Here is a 14,510-nt window from a genome sequence, read left to right on the forward strand (position 1 = left end):
AGTGTGTTTTCCAGCTCTCTTGTGCATGTTCAGGCACATCTATGTGCAAAAATTCAAAGTCTGCGGAAACGCGGCTGCTCCTAACTCTTCCTGTTAGCAGTATAGCCGTATGAAACGCGGCCCCCTCGATGGAAATGTGTGGTGTGACGTCACAAGACAAAGACATCGCTGATCTAAGCCCATTGGCTCGTTGAAGCACTGACTGTAGCATTTCCAATATGGAAAAGGGGGCGGGAAATAGCAAAGCCGAACGACTGACCAATTACGAGAGAGCAGATCGGCCGACCAATCAGATCAGATTTGGCACAGGTGGAGAGCTTTTTTTGTTTGTTTGTTTTTCTCTTCATGGGGGATTCTGAGCGTTAGAAACACAGATGAGAGAGCCAGCATGGAGCAGCAGTACATGAAAACAGAACATTAGTGATTGTGAACGTACTTTAGTAGACGCATTAATTAGAATTATCAACCCTAAAAAGAGCGTAATATGGGACCTTTAAAGTAATACTCCAATGCAAAGTACCCCAGACCTGCCTTTGTAGCCAGCAAAGGACGACCTCACTTGTTACAAAAATGAATCTGATGGAGACCAATAAAGTCGGGAGTCTACTTTGCAATTGATTTATCCCATTAGCAAATATTTCCTCATCAGTTTATAGTCCAAACCTTTACTTATGTATCTTTTTTAAAGCTCCTGTTAGGAGTCTTTAACTATAGTTATGACACAGATGGCCAATAATAATGGTGTCAAGGTCATTCAAATTATAACAAAATCATGAATATTTTAAGATTTCTGAAACCAACGTGATGGTGTTTGTTTTCTGAATATTTCCAGATGGCTGCTCAGAGATTGCATATCACGCAAACACAGCAAACTACGAGCTGTGAATTATTAAGCACCCTTCTTAAAGTTGAGTACCTGCAATCACTGTCAGTGCACTTAAGGATACAACAATCAATACTCTGAGCAGGGCACACGTCCATTAATCATCAGTTACCAGCGTTTTTTAAAAGACATTTTTACCGTGAAGGTTAATTTGTAAAAACAATAATCAAAGCCTTTAACTTCAACTTTTTATAGGTTAATGTCCAAATCCCGCTCTTACATTTACGATGGATCATGGACAACCAGAGCAAGAGCATAATACCTCTTATACTTTAAAGTGCTTATTGAATTAGCAGCCGTAAGGGTGCTTTTATTGTGAAAAGCTGCTTGACTAACAGTACATTAAGGCACATCTATATTATGTTACAGCAATTCCAATAAAACAATGTCATCAAATTCTTTTCAAGATACTTTATTGTGTGACCTTAATATACAAAAAGTTTTAACTCAATTTAGCCCACTTCACAAATTGGAATTTAAACAAGAAACTAATACTCATCTCAAATAGCTTACTAAGTTTACTGGGAGAGTTTCAAGCAGGTGTGGAAAGACATACAAGCTGTTTAAAACATTTTCAGGCTCTGTGTGATTAAAAGTGCTGAGCTGTGTATCACAGCCATGAAACAAGCAGTGTCCCAGCTGATTTAACAGTCAGATCCTCAGTCCTCAGATCCACAGCCTTTAATTCTCTGCTGCTCTTGAGATAATCTTCCTCTTGCTGGCTGGTTTTGTTGTTGGCACAGATGCATGCCAGCGGCGTTGTGGCAGAGAACACCGAGCCTGATCAGATTAGTACTCCTAATTTAAGAAGTGAAATGGATTTAGATTACTCTCAATAAACGCTGATACTTATCCATCAAGGTAATCTTATCTTCCCTCCTGTGAATTTAAAACACAGGCAGCAAGCTGAAAATATAAGAGTGCGGCGTACAAGTGCCTGCTGTTAATACCTATGTGTCAATGTTATGTACAGACACATTTTTTCACAGCTCATAGTCTTACTTTGAGCATTGCTGCAGTTCAGCTTGCACTGTAAAAGACTGACATTTTCTTACAGCGGACATGAGGACAGTGAATTGACAGCTTCAAGACAAATTTTAGCCCCCTCCATGAAGATGCCCATGAGTCTGAGTGCAGGCAAGAAACCTCAACTTGGCATGCGTGAAATCAATGTTTTCACACCAAAGGTTATGTGTTCCCTACAGCAACAACCATTTTGTGCATGTGTGTGTGTGTCTGTGTGTGTGTGTGTGTGTGTGTGTGTGTGTGTGTACCTGCAGGCCCTTAGCCGTCAGAGTGCGAGGGTTGGCAACATAAGTGTGTAGACGTCCGTCCACTCCTCTCAGCAGCGGCTCAGAGTCTCGAAAGTACTGCAGGTCTCTGGATGTCCGCAAGTCTACCACCTCCATGGACTGACTCACATTTTGAACCTGACACACATACAAACAAGCAAGCAAACACACAAACAGACATAGTGAGCGATAATTGCGAGCTGCCAGAAATGCTGATGAGCCATTCTGGCTGTTGTGCTTATTTCTACCACCTGTTATTTGGTTCCGACACCTGTTGTTTTGAGACTAACATGACTGTGTGGTTAGCCATTAAAGGGATTGTGCACCTATTTGCAAGAAAGACACGTTTCCTCTTACATGTACACCATGGAGATATCTATCTGTGAGTTTCATTTATTTTACTGCCAGGAAACATTTAAGTCAGAGGTCTTCTTAATCAGAGGCATGCTCCTTTTGTTTTTACATTATTTAACAGAATAAAGGAAAGGAAAATAAAGGAACTTTATTCTTTGTTTGTTTTTCACTGTGAAAATATCATTTTAAATATTTCATGATAGTCCTGCCTGCAGGTATTTTGTCTGTTACAAATCAAGATTGAGAGTCTGCAGCCTATTTAGAGAATCTGTGTGGCTGCGCAGCAGGGCTTTGAGCTTTTAGGGATTGTTTGCCTTTGTTTTCCAACTCTATCCAGGGAATGATTGCACCTGGAAGAGGAAAGACATAATGTTCAGCAATTCACCAAAGTCATAAGATTTCTCCATCTGGGAAGCACAAATATCTGCTCTAAATTTCAAGGGCAATCCATGGAGCATATTCTGAATATATTTTGGACATGAAAAAACAGCGCTTCATGGCCCGTGTGGCAGTTTTTGTAGCTAAAGATAAACTAAATAGAACAAAAACAGGACGTAATGTGTTTCCAAAGACTACTTTTCTTGCCACAAAGTAGTTCCACTTTAATCCATTTACAAAGAGGACTGGGGATTATGCAAAATAGGTGAGATAGTTGTTGAAGGCATATTCTATTTAAAAAAAAAGAAAGAAAGAAAAAAGAATTAAAACCTGTAAGATGCAGTGACGCAGAATCTTTTACCAGAATTTAAAGATAAAGAGGAAGCTGTGAGGGACACAGGAATAACACTTTAAAATAAAATTGAATGAAGTGAAAGAAAACATGTTTTTTTGGGGGGGGGCTATGTGCTTTATAATTTTAAACCACAACATCTGGCTCAACAACATGAAGCAAGGTGAAAGGGATATTTCTCTTTGAATGGGCCTCTGACTCGGTCAGACAGTCTCTCCTACAGTGTGCACTGCTCTAAAGAAACACACACAGATGTTTCATGTTCATTAACCACCTTGAAATTGGAGCAGATACTTTAAATCTCTTTTACATTGATGGAAAAAACCGGCATGAAAGAAGACATCCGTTACGAAAATGACCCAGATATTCACAAGTGCTATCAAACAAACACTCAGGAAAATAACCCACCCACATATCTCCCGCTGATACATATGCTTATGAGGCTGAACCTGAGCAGCATATGTAAAGACGCACATTTTCACACTTTCACATACTCACACAATCACTGTCAAAGCAACAAATAGGTGTCATTTTCAGAGAAACCGAGCTAATTAAGATTCATTTTTACAGACGCCTTAAGCGCGACTCCAGAGGAGAATTAGTTGTCGCAGATAGTGTTCATCTACCTCTTTTTTTTTTTTTTTTAACTTTCTGTGAGAAAAGAACAGGACGCAAAACCAGCAGAGAACCATAAAAAAAAGAGTTATACTCCTCATAATGGTATCATTAATGTGCTGTGGCTGTCATTTTATTTGGTGAAAATACAGGATAAGTCTATCCTGATGTGTGAGCCTGGCTGACGTGCATGCTATGGAAAAATGTTTGCAGGCCTGACGGTGTTCAATAATTCATCAACTTCTGTCACAAATCACATTTATTTTCTGTCTCAGGACACATATATACATTGAAGAAAATGTGCTTACTCTGCTGGATGCAAATCTGCACATAAACACACAAATGCATGCACATTAAAGCGCACTTGCATGAGGAGCTGCGTGCTGCATATAGAACAGAAATGAAATGTTTCCTCGCACCCCATCTGTCAGTGATTCCTTTGAGTTTAAACTCTTTTGGCAAGTTGAATGACTGGGAGTCTTAGGAGGCTACAGCTACTGATGTATCAGGAATACATCTGTCAGTGAGACCTCAGTGTGTGTGTGTGTGTGTGTGTGTGTGTCTGTGCGTGTCTCTTCATGTGTGTTTCTCCAAGTGTCAAAACAAAGAGACAGTCCAGTGAATATTTCATTCCAGTACGGTGCCTTTCCCCCCGTGCTGCATCACAATGTTGACCGCTGAAACATGCAGGGATGCGCTTAAGAGCCAGACAAACAAACAAAAACACGCACACACACACCTGTTCAGTCAGCAGGCGTAGTTGTCGACTCCGTGGGTCTCGTTTGCAGAGGTTTCGTGCCGGAGCGACCACCGTGCAAACGCACCTGCCATCAGGATCTGAAGCGGTGCTGTACACCTGCCAGCCCTCCTCCGAGCCTGGATACAAACCCTGCACAAATACACACACACAGGCTTCATGTTAATATAGTCACGGCGGGATACACACGTAAGCTGTGTATTCAATAGAGACGATCAGCGACGTCAGACATTCAGTTAATACTGTTTTTAATAAGATATGCACTGATTGCAATTTCTTTGTCTAATTTCCACTTTTTCAGGGGGTGACCTGTCGATTGTGATTTTTTTCCAGATCCAATTTTTTTTTTTTTTTTTTTTTTAAAGTGCAATTAACAGAAAAAACAGTCTCTTAGTAACTTACATGACGGCAAGCCAAACTTTTAATCACAAAACTTTTTAAAATCTTTTTAGTGTTGCACCCAAACCAAACATTTTACAGGAATATGCATTAAATATTTGAACATACTGTCCTCCCATTGAGAAGGGAGAGGGAGCGTAAAAAACACTCAAGTGGATGGGAGCAAAAATTGGTAAAGGTACTTTCAGGCAAGAGGACAATATTTGTAGAAACGGCCTGTTTATTCTTCAGTAGTTTAATGCTTCTCGCCTCTAATGATGGGCACTTCACATCCACACTGCCATGATGCCACTGAAGTGTCAGATTGTGTGTGTGTGTGTGTGTGTGTGTGTGTGTGTGTGTGTGTGTGTGTGTGTGTGTGTGCGTACTGCTGTGAGCATGCCATGAAACGTGCAGCTTGTGCGTGGAAATCTGAGTTTGACACAGAATGGCTGTATTTTAGAGGAAGGCTGTTCACGGATCACGAACAGGGAGACCAGATGTCTCGATTTGTGTCTATCCCACGTCCCTCACATTGAGACGATGTCCCGCATTTGAGTTTTATTTGCTCAAGTTTTCCAAAGCGCAGGAGAGTCGAGTTTCTAAAACCTTTTTTTTTCTCAGTTTGGCTGTTAACCAAGCAAAACAAGGCCATCACCGTGGCCTGTTTCAAATGTCAATCAATTCCTCCGCATGTGAGGTCAAGGGCTCGCCAACCTGCCTCAGTCCTTGTTGCTTATGTTAACTTCAACTGCCACAGATCAAGCACACGAGCACGCAGGATGCACTTTTTGACAGAACATAATGGAAAAACTACTACAAAGACAGGAAATACAGCTACAGAGAAGTCAGGGGAAGTATTTACTCTTCATTGAAGCAGGCAGAGGGCAACTCCCAGAATTTGTTGCGGCATCTTTTTTTCTTTTTTAACCGTTCATAGAGGAGACACACTGCATACGAATTCCTGGCACACAAATAGAAATGTTTGTGGATGATGTATCTACAGGTATACTCCTCCTGAAGTCAAAAAGAGAATTGCTTAACAGATAAAGTAACAGAAGCTTGAAAGAAATGCTCAACCCGCTGTGGCTCTGGTCATTTTTCCAGACTCAGAAGTTGCAAAAAAAAAAATCCTTTAGAAGTACAAAAGCAGCAGCCATGGTTACAGAGGTGCTTGAACGTGCCTATGTAGAGATATGAACAACCTGCATAGTGTAACCAATTCTTCCCAAATGACTGCGTAATGGTTCAGTTGCTCGGCAGCGCAATTTCGTTGCTTTTAGCCCTTTTCTTTGTCTTTTTGACTCCTTAGCACAGGTTTAGCACACACTTGTTTATAATCAGGTCATCCGGATACATAACACCCATGGCTGTAGTTGTGTCTGTAACCAATTGTTAGCCTTTGCTTCATCTGAAAACTGGAGCGTACAGTATGTCCCCCTTCCTTCCTGCATGGTGAACAAGATAAGACAAATATCCACCAAATGTGCTTCTATCATGTGCAAACAGCTCATGCTCCATAAGTATAAGGGTGTTATGGAACAATGTCCATGAATTACATCCCTCAGGAGCTTCTTTCCTCCCGGCTGCACACACACCCTGTAGCCAATATGCAGCATATTCAAATGGGCTCACAGCATAGGTAGAGGGACATTTCTGTAGAAATCTATTAATAAAGGCTGAACTGTCATATGATGAAGATGACAATGACGAAGAAATACAACTGTAACATTTATGCAGTTATTTGTGCTTCCGAGCAGGAACAATAAAGGGAATCTTGAAGTTCTATTTGATGTTGTTGTTGGAATGTTTCATCTATTTTAATCACTGTGAGATGCTTTTTTTGGCTACTTTGGTGTAAATCTGCTTTTGCATCTGTTTTTCCCAAGCATCCTCTGAGTCATTCGATTGAAGCAGTGTCTTTGGTACATTTTCAAACAGATAACACATTTCCTCATCCTGTCAGTGAGCTATTCAGGTCAGGCTGTTTTTTTAAGCAGGTGGACAAATATTTCGCTTTTAACAGTGTTTCTATTTCCATCCTGCCGGTAAATCTCTGCAGGGTTTCAGGAGCTCTTGGCAAGACACATATTGTAATTTAACTGTCCATCTAGGTTTGTAAGAAGATGAGTGCACGCCCTTTTTGTATTTTATTATACCCAACTGCACCATAGACATCTGTAAGTAAATTGGATATTTCTCATTTGCAGCTTAAATCAGCGGTGACATCTCCCACAGGTCTGCGTCCAGGAAAGCTATCAGCAGTACTGGAGACTTTCCATCCTCGTATCCACAGCCAGAGCTGCTGTTCTATCCAGCAAAAAGTCACCAGCTCCCTAGAGCATCCAGAAAAGTGCCCGAAAAATATACAACTAAACCAACTCACAGAGCACGACTCTACTCTCACCAGAGCCAGTTAAAACCACAATTTATTTAAAAAAAATTTTTTTAGCATAAGCTTGACATCATTTTAACATCCAACTTGAACTAGCTAATGTTGATGTGCTTGATAGGATCACATATGAACAAGCTGAAAATCGGCTGATTCCAGTCACTAGCCGATCAATTAATTTGTCAATAAAAAATATAAAGGGGTTGCTCAAAGCAACAAGTGCTTAAAGAATCATATTCAATTCAATTTAACTTTTATAGCACATTTCATACAAACCTAAACTCAATGTGCTTAAAAAAATAAACAAACAATATCAACTCATTCAAAAAAAACATCAAATAGATTCAAAAGCACTTTTTAAATCCAAGACACATTTATAAAAGGAGTTTGCACCATCCAATGCAAGGTATGCATACACCTGTTTCTACTAGAATACACAGAGACCATATGTACACACACACACACACACACACAGAAACACATTTAGAAGGGAACTGGCAGCCACGAGGCACGAGAGAGAAGCAATATTTCAAGACGGCTCTAAAAAGAAGCTGAAGTTTCCGCAGACCTCAGGTCAGCAGCTAGTTTGTTCCACAGATTAGCAGCATGGTGACTAAATGCACCAGACTTGGTTTTTGACTGGAGGTAAATTCAGCAGACCCATGCCTGCTTATCTGAGGGATCTGATTGGGCTGTAGTCAGTGAGCATGGTCAGACAGATGTTGTGGTGCCATACCATTTAATGCTTGGATAAGCATGAAGGAATAGTTTGAATTTGATTCTGTAACAAACTGGAAGCCAATAAAGATGTTCAAATAGGGGCGCCGATAGCTCAGCGGCAGCGACAGCGCGCGTACCATGTTGCGAGGCTTTACTCCTCGCGCGGGCGGCCCGGGTTCGCGTCCGGCCTGTGGCCACCTTCCCGCATGTCTCTCCCCACTCTCTCCCCCTTTCCGACTCTATCTGTCCTATCAATAAAGGCAAAAAGGCCAAAAATAATCCTTTAAAAAAAAAAAGATGTTCAAATAGGTGTCATGTGTTTGAATCATGTCCAATGGCTAAATCGTGTCCAGTTCTAAACTGACCTGCAAACTGTCCTGGCGTGGGGAAAATAGACTTTCTTCCCATCCAATGACGTACCTAAAGTCAACTAAAACAGCAGAAAACGTAAACAGACAGGTAGAGGAAAAGCTCTCTACAGACACAGTCACCAGGAATTAGGACAACGCTATGACTCTGCCTTTAAATAAAGATGATATGTAATAGTTGTGACTAAAGCTTTGAGGCCCCAAAGTGGCCAATGAAAGTTTTACAGTCTGGCTTCTGAAATAACACAACTTTAAATTTGAATACAATTTGAAGGATGAATTCAGATGCTGTTCATCGGGGCATATGGTCTGAGTTTTACAGTGCATTAAAGAGTATTTGAATTGCAAAATTGAGCACGCAGTCGCTGCTGGGTTTAAACATTCTAACTGCCATCATTTGGTCTCACGGACTTATTTTTAGCACACAAGAGAAATGTGCACATAATTTCCAATGCCATCAACATGCATGTATTTTTAGGGTTACCACGACACACACACACACACACACATATAAATGTATATAAACATGTATTTATAGATCCAAAACGCCCCCCTAAGTTTTTATTTGATGACTTTTTTAACTTTTCTTGGGTTATTTTTGAGCTCATTAGGTAGGGCTGAGGTGACGCAAATTGTTCCCTGGGGTCTAAGTGTCCAACCAGAGTCCCAACACATTAAATGAGAGCACAAGTGAGCTCATTTTTGTGAGATTTAAGCAGGTCTTCTGCTTGACCTACTTAGTTTGAACATTTCAGAACAATACAAAGGAATGGCTCCATGCCTGCGCACCAGCCTGTCACAATAATATCACGGAGAAGCTGCCCTATAAACCCTGGAAAAGAGAATTGACAGAGGAGGAAGCTGGGAGGACGGCTGCACAAGAGGAGGTGCAGGGAGTGAAGGTGAAGGCCTGGAGGGGAAACTTTAGATAAATCAATCAGCTGTGTTTGGAGTGTTAACCTTGAAGTCATGTTGACAATGGAGGTGACGGGGCTAAAATGGGTTTTAAACAGCAAGACGTGGTTTGGATGAGAATATAAGCATTGCTTGAGACGAATGCTCGATGTGATTTAACAGAGGAGGACATATGGCACCTAAGGGCTCATTTCACCCGACTGGGAGATGATAAAAAATCTACTCAGGCAGATCCCCTGGTTGTGATCAGTGCAGACGTATAAAAGTAGAAGTAAGAAGTAAATTTCATCAAGAATTGAACAGTTAGAGTCAGTGCAGTGGAGGAAGAATAATACTTACAAAGTGTAACAGGTTATTTTAGCCATGAGGGTATTCATTCGAGGAATCAGAGTCATTTATGTAGGGAGCTAATTTTACAGAATTGAGTCCTCATGTTGGGCCAAACCATTTTTGCCCCCATCAGTATGACTCAACACATAGATATAGAGGCTGCTAGTATTTTATTTATCATTTTAAATTAGGGCCGTCAAAAACTCAATCACTGATTAACTCAAGGGCCAAACAGGGTCAACGTAAACTGGACAACAGACTTCAATGGCAACTTAACTGCTCCTGAGACACTGTACAAGAAAAAACAATAACAATGAATTAAAACAAGAAACATTTGGCCCGAGCCAGATGCTTGGCCGCTTTTCTTGTGTGAGTTCATTAATCCTTTTTGTTAGGATTGAGTTGTTGACAATTTTAGGATTAAGTTCAGACATGCATTAGTGAGACTTTTACACCTTCATCCCAGTTAAGTTTCTCCAGTACGTGTATGTCCTTCCAAACCTGCAGAGCTATTGATCCGCTAACATAGAGCTTTAGAGACTGAATTACTGGTTGAAATGAAAATGATAGACTTACAGTATGGATGAATCAGTGTCCACAACAACAGTACTGATTAGCAGTCAAACAAAAGAGAAACACAGGATGGCTGAACCATTAAAACAAAGAATTGAATCATTTTATACAATATCAAAACAATGCCTGGCTTATGTATTTATGTTGTGTTAACGACTGTATTAAAAGAACTGAACACATTTTGGGCATGACAGGTGCGGTGAAGGACGAAGTAGCTGAGCTCCTCTGACAGCGCTTGTGTGATCAGACGAGGTTTGAACTGCTTATCTAACTCACAATTACATCCAGCCATCAGAGTGACTCGCAGCAACACAACAGTTTAAGATTTAAGAGATTCTCTGTCCATCATCCTCTGAAGCAGCAAGAAACAGCAACATTGCACCACTTACATCTCCATCTGTTCCCAGCCAGCGCTCGTCTCTGTTTGTGAGTGTGTGTGTGTGTGTGTGTGTGTGTGTGTGTGTAGGCGTCTGCTTGCATCAGACTGTGGGCACTTTGCTGAACTTGCAAAGTACAGTCACATAGCAGCTGTGAGGTGCCTCTCATGCCAGAGAGCTAAATCATGCAAAGCCCAAAGCCCGCACAAACACACAAACACACACTCATACACACACACACACACACACACACACACACACAGCATACATCGAGTTAAGATACCTGTGTTATGTATGTACACCTTCCTGGGGGTTTCTAAGGTGTTGCTAGGCCAACAAATTGCTGGCTATCTCACGGGTGAGTCAGCTTTCCACAGAAGAAATATCACCCCAGGAAGTCATCAGGAAAGCAATCCTATTACCCCCGTGTTTATAAACTCAACCTGTATGTGTGTGTGTCTTCTGTGCGCATTTGTGTAGCAGTGGTTCAAGTTGATACGTTAATACGTGTTTTAAAACAATATAGCCTGCATTATTATTAAGAATTGGGATGAACAAAAAGTTTCGTTATTTTTAAATTGCTCAGGCATACTTTAAGAGAGAGAGAGAGAGAGAGAGAGAGAGAGAGAGAGAGAGAGAGATGTGTTCAGGAGTTTGTGTGCAATTTATGGTAATTCAAAATAAATAATTGAAAAATATTCCAAACATATCATTGAATCGTCATCACTGACATCAGTTTTTTTCCGGTACAATCGTATTGCTCTTCATTTTACAGTCCTGTATTTTTTTTAAAGTTTATTTTAAGAAAATTAAGTATTAACCTTTGTTTGTATGTATAGGTGCATTTACACACTTATATACTGCTCTGGAGTGGATTAATACCAAAGATCCATCTGTCTCAATTCGTGTATTGAGACAAACATACTGTACATGAGTTCCTTCTGACTGATAAACAAAAATGTTGAGTATTTATCTTTCAATGCTTTCATTTCACACTGTGACATACACTGCTCTCAATGAGCCAATCTAAACATCTGCTGCATTTTGCTGCAAATTGTCCTGATTGTGTTCATCACCGGATGTGACTTTCCCTTTCATGTCAGAATGCATGGGTGGTGTTTTTTTTTTTTTTTTTTTAGCAATTCAAAAGCAGCAGTTTCTCTCTGATTATTCACATTCGAGAAGCGTACAGTATGTGATTACATAGATAGAGCGTGGTGGCTGATGTTTACAAAACAGCTGACTGAAAGTGCACACTGAAAAATCACAAGATAACCCCAGCTGCTGGGTGATGAAAACAAACCCTCTGTGATTTTAAACTGAGTCTTAACTACACATCTTAGATCATCTGAAAATTCAACTTATATCGTCAAAAAAAGAAGAAGCACATTTTCTGTCCTAAAACACAGTTCATTCAGTTTGCAAGTGTGTTTATATTAACAGAATACATACACTGACGATCCGCTCATGTGTGCCATCGGGGGAGATTATGGTTCCATTGAGTCCGACCAGCGACGGCAGAGTCTGGGACATCCAGTTTGTTACCATAGCCATGGTGCTGAGCACCGCGCCAATCTTTAACATGGGAACACTCATCCTGATGCAAACACATCCACACACAAACAGAAACACTGAGACTCTAGCTGGCTTTCACACACAGTCCAAACTCTTAAGATTAGTCATGCTAAAAAACAGCATGTGCACAACATGATGCTACAGGTTAAAAAAATACCAAAAAAAAAAACCTTCAGGAAGAGTTTTTATGGTCTAATATCCAAAGTCAGAGTTTGATGGTGTCGCCACAGCAAGTCCCAAATCCTACACTGCCACAGGTAAGAGAATAAATCCTGGAGCACAATACACTCCAGATGCCTCCATGTGCAGCAGCAACAACAAGTCCAAACATCCACAGTCTACAGGCTCAAGCTGCAGAGGATACTCCAGGAAACAGCTGGTAAGACCCTACTGAGCGCTGTGTCTGCCTGTGTGTGTGCATCTCCTGGACTGCTTTCTTCGCCTGGCAGTAAGACGCTGTGGCTGAGCCAGCACTGCTCTCTCTCATTTATCCACTAACTCTCTGCTTCACCCTCCCTCACCACTCTGTCTCTCCCTCTCTCTCTTTCTCTCCCTTTAGACACACTAAATCACATCCTCCACACAATTTTGTCCTCTTAATTCATTCATGAAATGAGCAAATTCTCCTCTTGAACATTCACCAAAATGAACAAGCAGATAACCTTCCTTTTTTCTGACTTTTATAATCTACTTCTTTTTTTTTTTTTTTTTACTCGTTTTCAGCTTATTTTGTCCTCCACTTATGTTCCCTCATTCATCTTTATCTATGAAAGCGAACACATTGATTTTGACAGCTCGGTGTCCTTTCCCCCTCTTTCCTTTGTATTGATTAAATGCAAACGGCTACAAGAAAGCACAATGCTATGGATTGACCTGTCCCCTGTCTGTTTGTGTGTATATGTGTGCGCATTTTTATGTGTAGAATTTTACTTCACAGGCCAACTGATGCAACGCTGCCACCATGTGGCCGGCTGCCTCTCCAAACCTCAAACTATTCGCATAAGCTGTTCCTCACCGGGTCTGATTAAACTTCAACAGAAAGACACTCAGAGGATGTTTTATTTGATTTATGTCTGCTGTGTTTCCATGGCAGCAATGAACTCCCAAAACAAAATCCAGCCAATTTGCCACTTCTGTGCTGTGCAGTGTTTGTGTTGACCTGCCCAGGGACAAAGATGAAAAGGAGCTAATTAAAAAATCTGCTGAGCCGAGGAATGTCCCAATTCCATAATAAGTGTATACATCATAAACTATTAACAAAGTGTCCCTGTAAACATGTTTTATTTGTGTTCAATAGATGTGCTGCACATGCTTAGTTGTGACAGTTAGGAAGTTCAACCTGATGCATCCATTTTCAACTTTAAAATGAGACTAAACAAAGGTTTTTCAGCAGCATTAACAGCAGATGAGAGAGAGAGCACCTCCACTGGCAAAAAGCAACAACCCAACGCTACAACACGGCTACACAAGAACAACTCTGTGGCTCATGCCTGGAGCGATTATATGCTGACAATTTAACTAAGAAACACTAAATGTTTCATTGAGCCTTTGTTCTCATCAGCGGTTACATGCCTACGCTTCCTTGTCTCAGAAAAGAGCCCCCAGGATCCACATGGATTATACATAAAATAGCCTTCAGCGAGTATGCTGAACTAACATGAATATTTCAATCAGCAGCACTTAGGGCTAACACAGGCGACGGGAGATGAAGGGGCACAAAGAGCCAACACGACCACTGAATGATGTAAAACACCTAGAGGGTTTTGTTTACAGTCACTGACTCAGGTAGCTTCATCTCTGTATTTTGAGGAAATGTAGAATAATAATGTGTTGTAAAATAGAAGAAAAGAACAAAGTTGTAAATTGCAAACTTAGATACAGTATGAGACGAACAGTCCATACTGTTTAAGCAACAACAAAGAGCAAAAACAAGGCATTTTATAGCATCTACGTGTCTAAAGTGAATGAGTTTAAAAACAGAAATTCAAATGTGATTTAAACTAGTGTGTGGCAGGTAAACTCTCGATGCTCGACTGAACTCCTCTACTAGCCAATTGAACAATTATACTTTTCTATGATGCTGATCATTGAAGCCTTTAATTTCTTGCAAATGCTATGGTGGAAATATTTAACAAAACATGTTTTGGGGAATTAGAAACACGGAGATGCTTTCCTTTTTCCCACAGTGTTATTCTTTTTCCTATCAAACTTTACTCCTTTTATGTCTCCTTCTTTGAAGTCAAGGACAAAT

General features: G+C 40.6%; 1 protein-coding gene across 2 annotated transcripts in view; it reads right to left on the reverse strand.

Annotated features, from left to right (window-relative positions):
* LOC306819718 (noelin-2-like) overlaps positions 1–14,510 on the reverse strand; it is a 28,336-nt gene that overhangs the window by 12,578 nt on the left and 1,248 nt on the right. The window contains exons 3-5 of one of the 2 annotated variants that reach the window (XM_079337223.1): positions 12,137–12,281; positions 4,614–4,763; positions 2,158–2,313 (exon numbers count right to left, since the gene is read on the reverse strand). In XM_079337223.1, the coding sequence (XP_079193349.1) occupies positions 2,158–2,313; positions 4,614–4,763; positions 12,137–12,280 (450 nt within the window). In that variant the 5' untranslated portion in view covers position 12,281. The remainder of the gene's footprint in view (positions 1–2,157; positions 2,314–4,613; positions 4,764–12,136; positions 12,282–14,510) is intronic. The other variant, XM_079337224.1, reaches the window with a different exon arrangement.

Source organism: Symphodus melops, assembly GCF_947650265.1.
Source record: "Symphodus melops genome assembly, chromosome: 2".
Lineage (NCBI taxonomy): Eukaryota > Metazoa > Chordata > Actinopteri > Labriformes > Labridae > Symphodus > Symphodus melops.